Here is a 20,643-nt window from a genome sequence, read left to right on the forward strand (position 1 = left end):
CTCTATCCACTCTTTTTACACTTCCCAATGCCTTGGTAAAAGAAAGAAGCCAATATAATTAAAGACCCCTCACACCCCAGTCATTCTCTCCTTTCCTGTCCGGCAAAAGATACCAAGGATTGAAAGTGTGCTGCCAGGTTCAAGGAAAGCTTCTATCTTGCTGTTATCAGACACTTAGTTATCAGATATAGATTTCTCATACACTGATGATGACCTCTTGATTACGCACTGTATCTTATCATCGCCTGTATACTTTTCTGCACTACGCTTTCTCTGTAGCTGCTACTGTATATTCTGCATTCTCTTATTTTCTTTATTACCTCCATATATTGCAACCTGATGGCATGAACATCAATTTCTCCTTCCACTATTTCTTTATTCTTTCTTCCCAGCCCTTTACCTTCCCACCCACAGGCTTCACCAGTCATTTTCTAGCTTATCCTCCTTTTTATTCTGGTGTCTTCACTTTTCATTTTCAGTCTTGATGAAGGGTCTCGGCCTGAATGTTCACTGTTCATTTTCACAGATGCTACTTGATCTACTGTGTTTCTCTGGCATTTTGAGTGTATAACTGAGGCATGATGCATTTAAAAATTATTTAGGCAATTTTCCTTTGAATCCTTTGGCAGATTTCTCAAAAGGATCGTACAGATACGCTCCGATGGTGGCATTCTTCGTAGCACACACCTATGCAATGAATACTTCTGGTCCAATCAGATTTAATCATCTCTACGTCAATTATGGTGCTTCCTATGCACCTGCAAGTGGGAAGTTTTTAATTCCTTTCCTTGGCGTGTATGTCTTTAAATACGCCATCGAGTCCTTCAGCTCACACTTATCTGGTTACCTGGTGGTCGATGGAGTGGATAAACTGGCCTTCCAGTATGATGGTAATGGAGTTTCCGGCAGCAGGACTGTCACCGGTGATGCAGTACTGGAACTTAATTATGGGCAACGTGTTTGGTTGAGATTGACATCGGGCTCGATTCCAGAAAAATTTCCACCTGTGACGACATTTGGTGGCTATCTATTGTATTGCACATAGGACAAAATAATGACATACATATATATTTGTGGTCAGCCATGAAGTAAGCACCAGGGTTATGTTATGCATTTTTACTGCAGAATTACTCAGCTGATATACTTACATACCCGTCCTTTCAGAATGGAAATGAAATTTATTGTGAACTTTAGATGCTCATGTTTAGCTTTGTGTTCTCCTGAATTTAAATTGATATGAGTCAGAAACTATTGTTGAAGTATTACAACAGTGTCTCCAAACTTTAGAAACACATGATAATACTTGTATTTCCTGTTGTGTGTGATTGCACACTTCAATTGACAGATTGGAAATAATATAGTACTTACTTAAACCAGAATAACAGAGTTTTATTCAACACGGCAGGAATCTAGGTTGAATTTGCCTCCATAAATTCAATTTGATTAAAGTCATTATCTGCTTTAAGTACTCTTAAATGCATCTAATTTTAAGTATGACTATATTAATTATATTTAAAGTGCAATTATAGGTTTTATCTGTTCATGTTTAAATATAATGAAGGAAAATGAATGAATTAGCAAACAAAAACATAATGTTTCACATATTTATAAATACTTGAGATGAACAATTGAGAGATCTTCATCTGTCCCACTACCTGTATGTTTGGGATCATTGGTAAGAGCCAGTAGTTGGTTGTTTTCATTGCTTCAGTAATTCATTTGTCCATTAGACAAACAAAAGTTAAGAGGGAGCAAGATAATTCTTTACTATGAAGAGAACCAAAGAATATGGCATTTGTAGTGGGAGTTGCGGAAGGATCTGCTGTGATAGAGCACGCATAAGTGGCTAAATGGCCCATACCTGTTTCTCTTCGTTATGTTCTTGTGAATTCATTACTGAAGTCTCAAGGGGCCTTGAAATTTTGATTAATTAATTGAATTACATCAAAGCTAGAGCAAACCCAAATATGCACTATGAATAAATTATTGTTAGTGGTTGTAAACCATACTTATGGCCAACTTCAGAACCACTCTTCTGCAAAATATTGGCAATATTTCAGCATGTAATCATTCCATGGAAAGCATTCATAGTTGTTATGATTTTATAGATTTATGTTCTAGATACAATTGAATGGATGTGGTAGGCTATCAAGGAGTGGTTTGAAGTCGTCCATGTAAGTATATATGTAAGATATAGTATCACAGAAGTAATTGAGGTTTTAGGTGATATTCTGAAAGAAAAGGTATGAATTTGGTTGTGGAAGGGTCAATTGAGTCAGATAATTCATGTAAGTTATATCCATAATGTATTTTCTGATTTGACAGATGACACACCAAAACCACCCACTGATTGGGTGATAGGAAGCAATATAATCCGAGTTTAACCTAGTTAAGAGAAGTGTACTGTAGAACTGCTGGAGACATTTTGTGTAGATCGGGTGCTGGCAAGAAGTGGGGTGTAAGCCCCACTTTATACCCTGTCCAAATTATTTCTTAATTGTTTTCAAGAGGAATTTATATCAGTTTGGGCTTAAATTGGATAGGCCATCAAAAGAAGACATTCAATTTCAGGAATTGGTTTGGAGTTGAGGAGTGGCAGAGGTAAGGGCTACTTTACTTTAAGTTATTGGGTGGGGTAAAATAGGCTTTAATGTGCCTTGGTAGTGTTGCTGCAGTTTGTGAACATGAATCTCAGCTGACAAGTGCCTCATCACCAAGACCAGTCCATTCTATGTCAATGAGAAAACAGTAAACATAGAGGATTGATGAATGGTAACATGATGTATGCTAGTAATACTGAAATCTGATGAATATTCTAATGCTGTAAGTTCAATTATTACAACTACTGGTAGGCAGTTTAAATTTAATTATTTAAATAATCTGGAAAAAGAAAATCATGAAGCCACTAGACTATCTTAAAAATGTATCTAGTTTATCTGTGATGCTTGTATCCACCATGTTTAACCAATATGTGACTCCAGAGCCAAAGTAACCTATTGAGACTAAAACAGTTTATCAGGCCATTCAGTTCAGGGACAATTGGAGATGGGCAATAAATGGTAACCTTCCAGGAGGAAAATCCAGAACATATTCCTTTAGTGGGATCAATGGTTTAGAAAATTAGCAGTTATTAAAGAAATGATGCATAGAAAAATCATTAAAAAGTTTTAATCCTGAACAAGGCCAGCTGGTCCATCATTTCCATACTGGTCAAAGAAAGTTATCCTGTCATATGTCATCTTATTCTATGGCATTGCAGGTCATGCCTCTTCAAGTACAAATCCAAGTACTTTTTATGCATCTTTAATCATTAGCACCTTTTAATGAAAGGAAATCCAGATTACCAATTTAGGTGGGAAAAAAATTCCTTAATCCTTCTGATAATTACACCAATTTTTTGTCTTTCTGATGTTTCCACACTGCCTCCCCCAACCCCTGCCCCCACACTCCATGTCCTCTCTCATCAAGGAGTGAAATATCAATCACATACCCAGGGAATTACCATGCAAGACTTCAAAAGTCACATAGCTGGGTTTCCTCCCCCACCAAAAGTAAGCAAACCTGCTCTTTACAGTCCTGATGAAGGGTCTTGGCCCGAAACGTAAACCGTTTACTCTTTTCTATGGATGCTGCCTGGCCTGCTGAGTTCCTCCAGCACTTTGTGTGTGTTGCTTGGATTTCCAGCATCTGCAGATTTTCTTGTTTGTGATTGAAGCTGCTCTTTCTGATAGTCCTCCCTCTTTTTGTTGACTGACAGACATAATCTTTCATAATTCCTCACAACCTACGCATTTCGTTCAAATTCAAACAACAGGCTCTGGTTCACTGATTTACCCCTGGGTCAACAATTCAGGATATCTGGTAAAATCAACACATACAAACAACTGATTTGACCACAACATCTGCAGTGTACTTTGTGTTTGCAGGAAATCTGGTATGGGTAAGATATGCATTAGCAACATTATTTGAAGCAAATCACATTCAGTGGAATTAATTTGAGAATTATATGTGCTTGGGCTAATGTGTGTTCTTTACACACCCACTCAACAAAATACGACCATAAGCTAAGACCCAGGAGCAGAATTTGTCTGTTCAGCCCATTGAATCTGCTCTGCCATTCCATCATGCTTGATATATTATCTCTCTCAACCCCATTCTCCTGCCATCACCCATGACGTTGGAAAGCCTGACTAATCAAGGACTTATCAACCTCTGCCTTAAAAATACCCAATGACTTTGCCTATACTGCTGAATGTGGTAATAAGTTGCACAGATTTGCCACCCTCTGGCTAAAGAAGTATTTTCTCATCTCTGCTCTAAATGGATGTTCCTCAGTTCTGAGGCTATGTTGTCTGGTCCTAGGCTCCCCCACTGTAGTCACTTTTCTTATGATCACAAGACCTTTTTGGACATTATTAATGTGGAATTTTGCAAGTCCAATTGACTGATTTATTGGAGGATGGCAGAGGTGAATGGCAGGTGAGCTGCATCGACTTGGTCGTAGTGAGCACCTGGCCTCGAGCCGCGGTATCAGGAGAGGGCGTTGGAGCCAGGGCGCTCTGCTAGGGGTGGGGTGGTGCAGTGTCCAAGCTGGAGTCTGCGCTGCCTCCAGTGTTCGCTCAGCAGAAGACAACTTGTATTGTTTGACTGCTGACTGCTGCAACATTCATGAAATCAGGGGCTTGGAATATATTTTTTATGTGTGACTGTTTTACTGATATCTTATATGTGCTGTGTGTGACTGTGGGTACTGTGTTTTGCACCTTGGTCCCAGAGTAACACTATTTTGTTTGGCTGTATTCATGGGTATTCATATATGGCTGAATGACAATTAAATATGAACTTGAACTCGAACTATAGGAGACATCCTCTCCACATTCACTCTAGGCCTTTCAATAGTTGAAAGGTTTCAATGAGATCCCTTTCATTCTTCTAAACTCCAGTGAGTACAGGCACAGAGCCATCAAGATCTCCTTATATGTTAACCATTTCATTCCTGGGATCATTCTCACGAACTTTTTCTTAGATAAGGGCCTAAAACTGCTCACAGTACTCCCAAGTGTAGTCTGACCAATGCCTTATAAAGCCTCAGCAATATATCCTTGATTTCGTATTCTAGTCCTCTCAAAATGATTGCTAACATTGAATTTGCTTTCCTTACCTCTGTCTCAACCTGCAAGTTAACTTTTCAGGAATCCTACACGAGTACTTCTAAATCTCTTTGCACCTCTGATTTTTTAATTTTCTCCTCATTTAAAAAATAGCCCATACCATTATTCCTTCTGCCAAAGTGCATGATCGTGCACTTGCCAACTCTTTACTCCATCTGCCACTTTGCCCATTCCCCCAATCGAAATCCTTCTGCAGATACCTTGGTTTTTGTAGTTTCAAATTTGACACTTTTGCAACCATCTCATTCAAAATTCAATGCTCCTCCTTAAAGTGCATCAAAAAAGTAATCTTCTTTTCTTCTGCTCTTTCAATTGGTCTTTACCTGCTTGCTGTTATCATTCAAATCTCAAGAACCAAGTTCTACTTCAAAACGCATGAGTACTCTACCTTTCACTGAAGATTTTATGGATCTAAAGTGATACCATATTACTAGTGAAATCACCCAACTATTAAAATCAAGCAGCTCCTGTAAGCATTTTTTTCAGTCTGAATTTGAAAGAAAATAAGATATCCCAACTTTTCACAACATTTTAACTTCCTAAGTTTCACCATTTCTTTACAAGACATTTCCTCATGTATATATAGCCTTGAGAGGATTTAACTTAGATGACTGAAATTATGAATTATTGCACAATTTTGCAACAAGAATGCCCCAAAGTGTTTGATAGCCACTGAAGTATTGTTTTTAAAACAAAATCACTATTGAATACCACAGTCATCTTAAGCACAGGAAGATGCAACAAACAATCCAATTTAGCCAATTTGGTTGAAGGATGAATATTAACCAGTACAGCAAGCAGAACTCGTATTTCTTCCTTGATATGCAGCTGTGAGATCTTTTATGTCAACCTTTGGGGACCCACATAGTTTAGTGTCTCATTTTAAAGGCAGGACAACAGACTTAAAATTTCATGAATAGATATTCATACATAGATAACTATAATATCCCAATTTAGCCTTTTTAAGTTGGTCTAGTTCTTTATAAAAATGTAACTTTGAGAATGTTCAGTCTGTAAGAGAGAAACTATGCAGCATTATTCAATTCCTATTTGTAATTATTCTCATTTACATTAATGTTAGCTGCACAGCAGGAGACAGATGAACTTGTGGGCCTATAAAGCCGTGGGATTCTGAATATTTTATTTAATGTTATTAGTTATAAATTTTACATGCTAAGTTCAGCCACACAAATGTTGCTTTTATGCAATTACCCATGATATTATGTCACTTTGATACAAGCTCTGAGACTTCAATAATGTTGCAAAGTGTGTGAGCTATTATGGTTAATAATCGCTAATGTTACTAAGAGTGCCATCATTTTTTTTTAACATTTATGTGATATTTTATAACAGGATTGCATTAAGGTAATTATAACAAAATGAATAAGAATCAGGCGCCTTGCATCATTTCATGCTGCCATGCACATCGGTTAGGGTTGATTTAAGGGCTGGGAAGCATCTGATTTCAGGCAGTGACAATGAGGTCAAGAGTTTCAATAAAGAAAGATAAGGTTACACAGACTCTACTATTGTTTCTGGCTAACAGCCAATTACTGTATGGCTGTAGGTTACTCCTGCGTTACTTCAGATTGAGGTGACATGCGATGCAGAGTTTGCAGGCTTTTCACATCAGCGGTAACTTGCAACTCCACTTCTGTTCCCTATATGGCTTCCGTGCACTTTGGATGGGAGAACGTTGTCCTAATAGCTTTCATAAAGCAGTTGATTAGGTTCAATAAAAGGGGCTAGTCAGAAAATAGGGAGTGTGTGGATTTGGAGGGGAAGACATTGAGGTTTGAGCTAATAATTGGTTGGGATTTAGGGATCTTGGTAAGTCAAAGTCAAGTTTATTTGTCACATGCAAAAATACATATGCACACAGGTGCAATGAGTAAAATACCTGCAGCAGCATCATAGGCACATAGCATCATATAAGCAGCCAGTAAAACAGAAATTATACACTATTTTCCCAAGAAAGAACTGAATCAGAACAAAAACAAAACATTGGGTTTAGAAACACACACAAAATGCTGGAGGAACTCGGCTGGCCAGACAGTATCTACGGAAAAGCGTATAGGCGATGTTTCAGACCGAGACTCTTCAGCAGGACTGGAGAAAAGAGAATGAGCAGTCAGGTGTGGGGAGCGGAGGGAGAAACACAAGGTGTTAGGTGAAACTGGAAGGGGGAGGGGTGAAGTAAAGAGCTGGGAGGTTGATTGGTGAAAGATACAGGGCTGGAGAAGGGGGAGTCAGATCAGAGGGAACGGAAGGCCATGGAAGAAAGACAAGGGGGGAGGAGCACCAGAGGGAGGCAATGGGCAGGCAAGGGGATAGGGTGAGAGAGGGAAAAGGGGATGGGGAATGGTGGGGTGGGAGGAGGCATTACTGGAAGTTCAAGAAATCAATGTTCGTGCCTTCAGGTATATCCTATTTATCTGTGAGACCCAACGTAGGCTGGGAGACTGTTTCGTTGAACACCTATGCTCCGTCCACCAGAAGAAGCAGGATCTCCCAGTGGCCACACATTTAAATTCCACTTCCCATTCCCATTCTGCTATGTCTGTGTAAAGGGGGTTTCTTCTTTTTTCTTTGTTACTGTATATGTAATCAAAAGGGCTTCTTTTGTTTTGTTAACTAGCAGGAATGCTTCTTTGTTGCGAGAGAGTGCTGGGAGAATTGTATTCCTTTGTAAACCAAATGGGGATTAATGTTCTTTCTTCTGAGTCTGTAAGCTTTTGTTGACGGGCTTTTGGGCAGATCGGCGCGAGGGGGTTGAGAGAGAGGACGCAATGCTGTAAACTGGGCGAGGAACGGACCCCAAGCGGGTGTCCGAGGCCCGGAGGTACTCCGAGGAGGGGGGATGAAGCTAGGAGTGCTTGGTTGACCACTTCGGAGGGTCCTGAGCTGCGAGTTGAGGAGTTCGGAGGGGGTCGAATGGTGGCCAGAAGACTTCAGTAATTGAGCTCCAATGGTTGTGCACGAAGTGGTTTGGACTTTGATAAGTTTGGCGCCTTTTCTTTATTTTTTCTCTTCATATATACTGTATTGTTATTAATCACTTAGTTATAGTAACCTTTATAAATTGTACTCATTTAATCGCTTATGGTGTACTGTCTGTTTTTGGGCAAGGCGGGGACATCACACAGCATCCACACCAGCTGATTACCCAGTTTGGCGGGGGCGAAGGCTGCTCCCCCTAGATGAGAACGAGCTGAGCAAGCCTGAGGTGACCCAGGGGGTTACATCTGTCCATGGCCTCCTCTACTGTCGCGATGAGGTGACACTCAGGTTGGAGGAACAACACCTCATATTCCATCTGGGTAGCCTCTAACCTGATGACATGTACATCGATTTCTTGAACTTCAAAGTCCTACTGCAGCTGTATAAATTCAATTCTATTCAAGTTTAATTGTTGTTCAACTATACAAGAATATTCATGCCTACAGCACAATGAGATAGCATTGCTCCAGGGTCAAGGTGCTAAGAGAAGTTACTGACAGTCACACACAGGAACACATCCATGGAATAAAAAGAGTCCTGACAACACTGTGGCTTGATACCCAGTCCCTGAACATACGAGTCAACAAACTCATATAGAATATCAGTAAAATACCACGACACAGAGTGTGCATTTATATAATCCAGACCCACAAAGCCCACCAATATCATCTGGGGAGAAGCCTCACTAGGTGACTCCGCGGCTTTGGGTCCAATTCCTGCAAATACAAGCACCTATAGAATACTACTAAAAATACAATGAGGTAAAATATGCATGTATATAGTCCAGACCTCCCAGCCCACTGAGATTATTTCTCGATCAGCCCCGACACCTGCCCCAACCCCTGACATCCGTTAGGTGACAGCACAGCTTCGTGGCCCAGTCCTCGCATATGCACGCACATATAGAATATCGGTAAAACCACAACCAGACAAATATATACAAGGTGTGATTGATAAGTTTGTGGCCTAAGGTAGAAGGAGAAGCGTTATACAGCTCTCGTTACATACACATACAGTTTAACTCTTCGAGTGATCATGCAGAAAGTTTGAAGTTAATAACTCATCTCCTTCTACCTTTGGCCATGAACTTATCAATCACCCCTGCTGTGGACACTTTCTGCAGGTCCATGATCCAGATGCTCCACGACCGCTGGACTGTGTGTAAATGTAGGAGGGGACTATATTGAAAAATAACTGTGCTAGGCTTTCTAAAAATGACTCTGTCTATCTTAGGCCACGAACTTATCAATCACCCCCAGTAGGTATATAGTCCAGACCCTGGGAGAGCGCGATGGCTTGGATGCCTTTCCCCAGGTGGCGGGAAAGCAAGTGACCCCCACAGCTTAAGGCCCGAGTCCATTGATTACTCCCAAAAAAATCTGCAGTCACCCACAACAGAGCTTGTCTTCTGTCGAGTGAACTCACGGCGGGCAGCGTCACCTCCATTCTGGATGCTGCACTACAGCCCTTAGTAAATCACAACAGCTTCGTCTCCTCACTCTGGCAGCTGCAAACTGGTCACCCTGTCCTTGCTATGACTGAAGCCAGGAAGTTACCCCAGCATCCACCCCTACTGTCACCCAATCGAACTTGAAGCATACCGGATTAACAATGACCAAAAGGGTCTTGTGATCGCAAGATGGCCATTTGCTATTTAATTGTAAGTCTCCATTGACTCAGGCAGGGCACGTTGTACAGCTCCTTCATTTTCTCCACCAGCAAGCAACACTTTGATGGTGTAGGCCTGCAGTACTTAAAGTTCTTAATGTACAGCAGGATCTTGCGATCATTAGAAATACATTTAAGCAGAACAGTAGCACCTTTTTTTGGCTCCGTGGAAGCCAATGCAACCAGTCGCACTACCACCTTGGCAGAAGCCTCTAAAACTTTGGATACGACAGATTTGGAGCATTATGTGCAGTTGTGCTCACCACTTTACAGAAAAGATATGGAAGCTTTGGAGAGGATGCAAAAGAAGGTCACCAGGATGCTGCCTGGACTGTATAGCTTGGACATGTCTGGACTGTTTTTCCCAGGGCACTTCAGGCTGACAGAGGTATATAAAATTACGAGAGGCAGAGATACAGTTGATTGTCAGACTCTTTTTCCCAGATGAAAAATATTATCGGGCCTGGAATTAAGGTGAGAGGGGGGTCAGTTTAGGAGAGATCGATGAGGCAAGTTTTTCACTTAGAGAATGGTAAGTGTCTGGAAGGTGATAGAAGGAATGATAGCAATGTTTAAGTGACATTTAGACAGGCAGATGAACAAACAGAGTATGGAGAAATATAGAGCATGTGCAGGCAGATAGGGAGTTCAGACTGGTATCATGGTTGGCAGAGACATGGAGAGGGTTGATGCAGGGCCTACTCCTGTGCTGTACTGTTCTCTGCTCTTTCAAAAGAGAAAACAATAACTGCTCCTCCTCCAGCCCCAAAAATATGAAACACTTACCCTTCAATACAAGCTTTATGTTTCAAGTGTGCATTATTTCAAGTTTCTTGAGAGCATTTTTAGCAATACTACTACCTACTACGAATATTATTCAGTCATCACTTCAGAGGCAGTAATTCCGTGTTTAGTTATTACAACTAGGGCAGAGCTTCCTCGCCAATAGGAATGTATACGCAAGGTTCCCAACAATATTTTATGGCTTTAGTGGAAACATTTAACAAAGGGTCACACGCAAATCGTTGGAGGCACTGAGACCTGCAGAAGAGTCTCAGCTGAAATGTTGACTATTTATTCTTTTCCATAAATGCTGCCTGACCTGCTGAGTTCCTCCTGCATTTCGTGTGTATTTTTTTGGATTTCCAGCATCTGCAGACTTTCTTGTGTTTGGGATTTAAAAAAGGAATTTTGTGTTTTTTTCATCACAGCACTTGGCATTTTAGTACAATATTAATGTTTGCCAGCGGGATGTGAGCAGGTCTTGTAATGACAGCATTTATTCTCAACTCTAAAATGATTCCCCACCCAGTTACACCCTTCTGTAAGACCAGAAGACATAGTAGTTGAATTAGGCCAATCAGCCAATCAGGTGTGCTCCACCATTCAATCATGGCTGATTTATTTTCCTTCTCAGCCCCTTTTCACTGCCCCTCTACATTTCTTTGTATTGTTCCCAAATTTGGCAACAAAGCCATCAATTCTGTCATCTGACATATAATGCAACAAAGACCCCTGTATAGCACCATTAGCCATTAGCAGCCAGCCGGAAAAGGCCCTATTTATTCTCACTCTTTGCCTTTATCAGTATCTTTCCTGTAATATCCAAGGTCAAAGGTTCAAAGGTCCAATTTAATGTCAGAGAAATGTATACAATATACATCCTGAAATGCTTTTTCTTCACAAACATCCATGAAAAACAGAAAAGAGCTTCAAAGAATGAACAACAGTTAAATGTATGAACCCTAATTTTCCCCCAATCTCCTCACCCTCCCACATGTAAGTGGCAGCGAGCAACAATCCCCCCATCAGCAAAAAAATAGCAAGCAACAGCACTGCCACTGAGCACTCAAGCTTGAGCAAAGACACAGACTTGTAGTTACCCCTAAGACTTCGTGTTTCACCTAGCATTCGATGTCCCACAGGTTCTCTCTCTCCCTAATAAGGGAGAAGAAGGTGTCTCCATTTTCCCAGTGAGTGGGGAGACCTAACAAACAACTTGCTGGTTTATGATGTTAAAAGTCCATTACTTCGCTTTTTTCAAGCTCTGTGCCCAAAGATTGCAAAGATCCCGGGTCTTTGGGCCCATGGCAGTGATTTTCTGACTCCCCCAACGACATATGTGTCTCCTGCTGTGACAATGGTATTTGAAATGCCCATCTCCAGAGCCCCAAGATCTTAGGCTTTCAAATCCGAGCCGGGCTCTCAGGCCGAACCCTTGGCATGCCGAACAATGGCCAGTCCTGAAACCCGAGATCGGGTCCCATTCCCACAAAGAACCAAAGTCAGTGTGTAACTCCAGGTCAGGGTCTTAAAAAGAACCCTGAAAGGGAAAAGTAAAGATATTAAACATGTGTGGTGAACTACGTGTGCCTGTCTGGACATGCCCCCTGCTGACTGCTCCTGTGGCTCCTCCCGCAGGCCCCTGTATAAAGGCGAACTGAGGCCTGATGCTCGGCCTCAGTCTCCAGGACGTAGTATGGTGGTCACTCACTTCTGGTTCCTTCTTCCAGTCAATAAAAGCCGATATCTCGCCTTACGTCTCAGAGTGAGTTATTGATGGTGCATCAAGATGGAAATAGAGCTGTTTCCAAAGATGCAAGCAAAGGAGTTGCCGTTCAGTGCCAGCTTAACTTCGCTCTGCCTCATATGTGGCAGCTTGTCGAAGACATTCTGAAAATCCAAGTAAACAAAACCCAGTGACTCTCCTTCATCTACCCTGCTTGTTATTTCCTCAAAGAATTTCCACAGATTTGTCAGGCAATATGTACCCTTAAGGAAACCATGCTGACATTAGCCTATTTTATCATGTCTCTTCAAGTACCCCAAAACCTCATCCTTAGTAATAGACCATAACATCTTACCAACCACTGCCCCTATAATTTCTTGTCTTTCACCTCCCTTTCTTATTGAAGAGTGAAGTGACAGCTACAATTTTCCAGTTCTCCAGAAGCATTCCAGAATCTATTGAGCATTGAGGTATTAATATTAATGCCTCCATAATCTCTTCAGCTACCTTTTCCATATCCCTAGTGTGTAGTCCATCTGGTCCAGGCAACTTCTCCACTTTCAGACTGTTGCCAAACACTTTCTCTTCATTAATAGCGACTACACTCATTTCTGCCTCTGGAATTTCAGGCATGCTGCTGTTGTCTTCCATAGTGAAGATTGATACAAAATACTTATTCAGTTTCCCTTTCATCTTCTCTCTGCATTTCACAAGGATTGCTCACTTCTGACTCCCTGGTCTGTTCTTCCATCCCCACCTACCACTTCCTGACCCATAACATCTTTCAAGCAACCAGTGGGGATGCAATACATGTTCCCTTCCCATCACACAGGGACCCAGGCATTCTTTCGAGGTGTAGCCGGGATATCATTGCACCTCCTCCAATTCTGTGTACTGCATTTGGTGTTCACAAAAAAACATTGAACAAACCAAAAAGAGATTGGATGATCATTTTGCACTCTGTCCACCAAGGTAATCCTGTGTTTCCCACAGTGTGTCACTTCAATTCCCCAGTCATGGTAGGTGATATACTGAAGTCAAGGAATGAAATGTATCTGGCTCCTTGATTCAGTAGTAACATAATACTCCTGGGGTTTGGACTGGAGCAGGAGGTCAGATGTGATTCTCTATGATCTCCAGCCTGTCCCAGTCTGCCAAGTTTTAGTTCACAGATGCTTCAGTGCAAAACTTGCTAACCAGCATGCTACATCTAACTACTATTCTGGGGAACTATAAGCAGGCTCACTGTATGGTTGGTCTGGTGCAGTAAGACAATCCCAACTTTCCTTCTGGAGCTGGATTGGCTGCCTAACTCCAGTTCTGCCATGTAGAACCCAGAAACATCATGATACAATCAGGTTCTCAACATGCCTAAAATATTGTTTCTCTTTTACCACCTGCCATGTCTGCACTTAATTCCACCTAATCAACTACTTTACGAATTCCCCCAACAATCATTGCTTTCCCAAAACTCTTAAAGCGTGCAAACTATTTTTAATCACTGATGCCCTAGTGTGGTCTGAAGAAGGGCACAGATGGGATCTTCATCAATATGTATCCAGTATCTCTCAAAAATGCTGCTAATAAAATAAATTACCTGGTCATCCATCAAAATCTTCAAGCCACCTTTGTGATTTTCATAAATGACCTGGATGAGGAAGTGGAGGGATGGACTAGTAAGTTTGCTGATGACACAAAGGTTGGAGGTGTTGTGGATAGTGTGGAGGGCTGTCAGAGGTTACAGCGGGACATTGATAGGATGCAAAACTGGGCTGAGAAGTGGCAGATGGAGTTCAACACAGATAAGTGTGAAGTGGTTCATTTTGGTCAGTCAAATATGATGGCAGAACATAGTACTAATGGTAAGACTCTTGGCAGTGGGGAGAATCAGAGGGATCTTGGGGTCCAAGTCCATAGGACGCTCAAAGCAGCTGTGCAGATTGACCTTGTGGTTAAGAAGGCATATGGTGTATTGGCCTTCATCAATCGTGGAATTGAATTTGGGAGCCGAGAGGTAATGTTGCAGCTATATAGGACCCTGGTCAGATCCCACTTGGAGTACTGTGCTCAGTTCTGGTTGTCTCACTACAGGAAGGATGTGGAAGCCACAGAAAGGGTGCAGAGGAAATTTACAAGGATGCTGTCTGGATTGGGGAGCATGCCTTATGAGAATAGGTTGAGTGTACTTGTCCTTTTCTCCTTGGAGCGATAGAGGATGAGAGATGACCTGATAGAGGAGTATAAGATGATGAGAGGCATTGATCATGTGGATAGTCAGAGGCTTTTTCCCAGGGCTGGAATGGTTGCCACAAGAGGACACAGGTTTAAGGTGCTGGGGAGTAAGTGCAGAGGAGACGTTAGGGGTAAATTTTTTAATCGGAGAGTGGTGAGTGCATGGAATGGGCTGCCATCAATTGTGGTGGAGGCAGATTCGATAGGGTCTTTTTAGAGGCTTTTAGATAGGTACATGGAGCTCAATAAAATAGAGGGCTATAGGTAAGCCTAGTGATTTCTGAGGTAGGGACATATTCGGCACAAGTTTGTGGGCTGAAGGGCCTGTATTGTGCTGTAGGTTTTCTATGCTTCTATGATTCTATGTTTCCATCAAACATTGGCCCACAATGCCCTGTTTCTACATCCATGAGAAATTACAGAGTTATTTTTTGTTCAACATGTTTGGTTAAAATGAAAGTGGCTATTGATTGAAATTCATGAGCACGGACATAAGCCATTAAAGAAAGTAGACTCCATCAGTCGTCTGATTTAGCTGTAATATCACTCGCATGGTATTCATCAAGTTAAACTGAGACCAATTGATGAAATGTACAGTGCCTGATAAGTACGCAAAGATCAAGAATAAAATACATTTTGGATACCACTGGGTGTCAATTATTTGCCTCAGTTGGGCATTTTATCATCAGTTTATAGTTCACTGGGTTGTGAAACCTATTATTCATTTAGGTTGGTAATTTATCGAGCCACATAAATTCCAGTGTTAAAACGCAAAAACATAGCTGAGTTTACAAATTGGGTTATGCTATATTGAATGGGTTTTCATATTGTACACTAGCTTTATATCAAAATATTGGAAATGAAGTTGGCCCAGATACAAAATAAGTTGTATTTTTATATAATGTTCAATTCTTTCATTGATGTTTCACTACTAACATTTTATTCCAGATTCAATCACTAATTATAAAATTAATTCCTTCGCATGTACAGCAGAAGTGTTTGGATGAATCAGGAAATTTCAGCACTAACCTCAAAGTCGAGGGTTATTTCAGAAGTGGCTTAAGGCTTGAGGGCCTTCAACAATCAGAGATGACCATGGATATTGTGTCCTAGCTGTCTAGATCCACAAGCCTGGGCAGTGTGATATGGAGAGCAAGCTGTTGCCTGTGTAGCAAGTTTGCCCTCTCCACGCATCTGATGAACCCAAAGGAATGGGAGAGACGGATACAGTTTGTTACCAACAATGCTTCAGAAGTTGCCAGTCAGAATTGAGCTCAATGTAGAAGAACTCAATGCCTTAGGGACTCCAGTTCTGGATTTCTCCCTTGTGATATACTCCTGAAGCCTTTCCCATGAGTATGCATACTGTAGCTGCAAAGCAGCAGAGGTTTGAGATCAGAGTTTTCTTTCTCACAGATGAGCTGCCAAATACAGCTGATGAGCCCCATCTGCCCAAAGAAACTGGATTGAAGGCACCAGTAACCTGCCTTTGCCCCTTCTGCTGTCAGTAGAAACAGTTCCGCTGGGCTCAGTAGCTAAGCCACATGTGAAGTCCAGGAGTTGGACTTTGTTGTCAGAGGCTAGTTGACGTGCACACTATTGGGAGCATTTAATTGGTAGTGGGAACTTGTCCACATTACCGCCCTGGCTATAATAACATTAAGAAGTAGCAGAAGCAATATGCCAGGAGGAAGCTGAAGGCTTAAATGCAACTTTCTTCTGGCTGTGTTCCCATTAATGAAAATTAATCAGCAAATCTTACCCAGTATTGTCTGTTAGATTTTCATATAGGTTTGCAAAGCACCAAACGATTTATTCCACTTTTTTAAAATTCCATATTTCATTGTCCTTGCTCTGATTGGTTTCAAATGCAAAATGAAATAATTCTGTTGAAGAAGCTGTGACAAAAACATTTGTGAACCATGTTGATCTGTGAACCTTAGTTGATTTGGTCCAGGCTGATACCTATGTGTCCTTTCCCATAGCTCTAAATGGACAGGACAATGGTTCAATATGATGAAGGCTAAATTCAATATCTTTGAAACTAACACTAACGCAGCAGATTAATCTCATGTTGTCTTCTCTGTATAAAAGGTGAGACTTCAGATACTACCAACTATACTATTCACGAAATGGAATGCTGAAAGAAAGTTGGTGAAATAAGGAAACATTATTAACTGGAGCCTCAAATTAATTAAGTTGGTCCTGCAACAAAACACAACAGTTATTTCTCATCATTGATGCTGCCTGACCTGCGGAGTTCCTCTAGTATTTTGTTTGTGTTGCTCCACATTTCTAGTATCTGCAGAATCTTTGTGTGGCAGTCATTTCTCAATTTATTAAAAAGAGACTTCCCTGGAAAATATTGTCAAATATTATTTGTGTTATTGTGAGTATTGTGTCTGGTTTTAGTCTCCTTGCCTAAGAGAGGATGTACTTGCAAGACTGGTTCCAGGGCTGACCAGTGGGCCACATGAGGGGAAAATGGATGACTTCTAGCTCAGCTGGAATCTGACAGACATCCAGACAGGAAGCTTAGCAAAGGGAAAATATTCCTTCCATGGAGTAAGCAACACTGACTTCCATCTGACTCAGGACCAATACCCTTACCACACACCCATGCAACCTTCCCTACCAGTATCCAAGCTTGCCAGTCTCCATAAAGATGTAGCTATAGGTTAGAGGATGAAAGAAGAATGTAGAGCTATGTGGGAGGGAAATATAGATTGGCCTTGGAGTAGATTAAAAGGTTGGCTCACTGTGGGCTGAAGAGTCTGTACTGTGCCTTACTGTTGAATATTCTCTGTTCTATCTAATTGGTCCAGGAGCTCCTTTGTCACAGCTCCCAGATCACCAATGGGGACCGAAGTGCTAAAGTTACTTCAAACATTTTTATGGTAACCTTGGCCATCCTATTAATCAATTCCAAGTATTGAGGGTAAGTATTTCATGGGCTGTGTATAAATAAGCAATCAGGGAGGTGCATTCACTCTCCTCATTCAAATTGATTCATTATTCCACATCACTAAAAACAGATTGTAAAGTATGAAAGCACACATGCTGATGGAAGGTGATGGCTGCTGCCTCACCATTTGAGTAACTCTCGCATTTACAATCTTAATTATTAAAAACAGATTATTGTATTGTCTTTTGTGGGATGAATCCTACATGTAAATTGGTTGCTGTCATTCCCACAATTATACATCAAAAACCATTGATTGACTTAAAGACATTTGGATTATCCAGAGCTGTGCATAGTGCTATGTTGGATCTCTGTTTACTTTCTTTCGGGAGTCAGGAATGATGAGAAGTCTTAATTTCAAGATTTCAGTTTATTTCAGAGTACAAACATACAAATATGAAGCTAAATAAAGAGCTGAGAAACGATGCTAAGAGGACAAAGGAATAAAGATGCCAAGATAAGCCAAGAAGCTAAGATGGTGCATCTTAAAAAATCCATCATTTTTATAGATAGGATAAGAGAAATTCCTTAAAAAGGAAATAATTAGTTAATAGGCTACATAATTAAAACAATTATATCACGTGCTTAATTGCTAATACCTAGCCAATGAAAAATGAGAAAGGTGCTAAACTGATAGCTGCTATTACATTTTCGCCAGTGAGTGTGAAAAATACATGAGTTTGTCAAAAAGAACAAATCTTAAAAGAATTATTATTTAAAAAACAGTGGTTTCCAGCAGCTATCTCAAATTATTTTCTTTCTTTTTCTTCCTCTCTTTCTCTATCTTGTTCTTCTACTCACTCTCTTCCCTTCCTCTCCTTTCTATTTTTTCTATAGCTATCAATTTAATATCAGTCTTCTACCATGGTCTTCTTATAGCTCATTGCATGATGGAAAGGTGAGCACATAGCTAGACCTCATGTTTTATTTTGAGAGGTGAATGTGTAGAGGGTGAATGAACCAGAGTTACTACAGCTTTACCAATAGATTAATGGTATAGTGTCAGGTACTGTAGGTGATTACAGAAATTGCAGTAGAATGTGGAACATTTCTTGAAATGCTAGATGTTGTAGTCCATTATGGCTTTTTCTCACACCTAAAATATTCCACAAGATAGCTGAGGGTCATTATATTTCCATTAAACTCTTACAAGCATTTCATTCAATTATGTGTCACTGGCAACTCCGCTTCTTGAAGAGATCAGATGACTTATTCATTTTAAATTGATGAAACTGACCTGAAATTGACAAGTGGATTGATTGCGAGGGGTTACTGCAGATTTAAAGGGGCATTGTCATCTTCTTGGCATGACTTTCCAGGAGGGCTTAACTGCTGAGTACAATTAGGAAAATCCTATGAAGACTGGGGTACCATTTTCTTACTAGTAGACGGCACATCAGTAAACAGTTCTGTTTTTTTTCATGTTGTAATCCTTTGAATTCCACATTTAAATAAATATATTAAAGGCTTTATGAATCTGAAATTAATTAGTAATTGGCAATTGCTTTATTATTATCACATGTATCAAGATACAGTGAAAAACTGTTTTGCATGCCATCCAAACATAAATACATCTCGGAAGTAAAAAATGGGTGGCAATAAAAGAATGTAGAATATAATGTGACCATTACACCAGTGCAGAGAGACAATAAGATTCAATGACCATGGCAAAGTCAAGAATTCATTCTTATCATCCAAGAGTTGTATAAGCTCGAGTCTCATGCTCTGAAACACTTTCAAAAACCTTATTAAAATTTTTTAACTACTTTTGGCAACAGACTTTGCAAGATGGTATGTCATATTGATGCAATAACACCACATCTGTAGGCACTGAACAGAAACAAATTTAAGTCATGTGCAAAGGATATTGGGGAGCCTGAATCCATTGGTTTTTTATTCTTTTGGGATGTGGCATCATTGGCAAGAAGGCATCAATTACTTCCCTTCCTCGGTTCCCCTTCAGAGGATAGTGGAGAACCACCTTGTACCCTTGCAAGAAGAGATCATGAACCTTAGAAAAGTGACCATGAACCTTTCATCATGGTGTCAGAAGTACAACTGAGCCCTTAACATCAGCAAGATAAAAGAATTGGGTGTTGACTTGAAGGAACATACCCATGTCCTCATTCAATGGAGCTGCTGAAGAGCTCGTCAACAGCTTCAAGTTCCTTGGCATTCATATCATCAGCAACTTCATCTGATCCCTTTGCACTGATGTAATGATCAAGAAAATTTATTACTTTCTTAGCCATCTGAGAAAGTTCCACTTATACACCTGACAGAGATGTATAAGATGATGAGAGGCATTGATCGTGTGGATAGTCAGAGGCATTTTCCCCAGTGCTGAAATGGCTAGCATGAGAGGGCACAGTTTTAAGGTGCTTGGTAGTAGATACAGAGAAGATATCAGGGTTAAGTTTTTTACGCAGAGATTGGTGAGTGCGTGCAATGTGCTGCCAGAGACAGTGTGGAGGTGGATATGATAGGGTCTTTTAAGAATCTCCTGGATAGGTACAGGGAGCTTAGAAAAATCGAGGGCTATGTGTGATCCTAGGTAATTTCTAAGGTAAGAACCTGTTCGGCACACCTTTGTGGGCTGAAGGGCCTGTATTGTGCTGTAGGATTTCTATGGTTCTATGCTTCTATTAGAATCAGAATCAGGTTTAATATCTCCGGCATATATAATAAAATCTGGGTTTTTTTTGCGGCAATATTACTCTACTCTATACACTAATAAAAACATTATTAATTATAAGGATCCTCAGCATCTAGGTCTCATTATTACTATTGTGGGGGTGGGGGGGGAAACTCACGTTCAATATTTTAGGAACAACTTTTTCACCAGTGTCATCAGTTTCCTGATGACTAATGAACCCATGAACATTATCTTGCTATTCTTTTTTGTTGCATTTATGAATTTATTTATTTATTAAACTGTGTAATAATTTTTACATCTTGCATAATACTGCTTCCACAACAAAATTCAGATAGTGTAGAGTAATATTGCCACAAAAAAAACCAGATTTTATTATATATGCTGGAGATATTAAACCTGATTCTGATTCTAATAGAAGCATAGAACCATAGAAATCCTACAGCAC

The 20,643-nt window shown here is 40.5% G+C and overlaps 1 protein-coding gene across 3 annotated transcripts in view; it reads left to right on the plus strand.

Annotated features, from left to right (window-relative positions):
• LOC132391789 (multimerin-1-like) overlaps positions 1-8,288 on the plus strand; it is a 70,782-nt gene extending 62,494 nt beyond the window's left edge. For all 3 annotated transcript variants that reach the window (XM_059965406.1, XM_059965407.1, XM_059965408.1), the window contains one exon: positions 630-8,288. In XM_059965406.1, the coding sequence (XP_059821389.1) occupies positions 630-1,045 (416 nt within the window). In that variant the 3' untranslated portion in view covers positions 1,046-8,288. The remainder of the gene's footprint in view (positions 1-629) is intronic.
• Positions 8,289-20,643: the final 12,355 nt, after the last annotated feature.

The sequence above is a fragment of the Hypanus sabinus genome, chromosome 3 (assembly GCF_030144855.1).
Source record: "Hypanus sabinus isolate sHypSab1 chromosome 3, sHypSab1.hap1, whole genome shotgun sequence".
Classification (NCBI taxonomy): domain Eukaryota; kingdom Metazoa; phylum Chordata; class Chondrichthyes; order Myliobatiformes; family Dasyatidae; genus Hypanus; species Hypanus sabinus.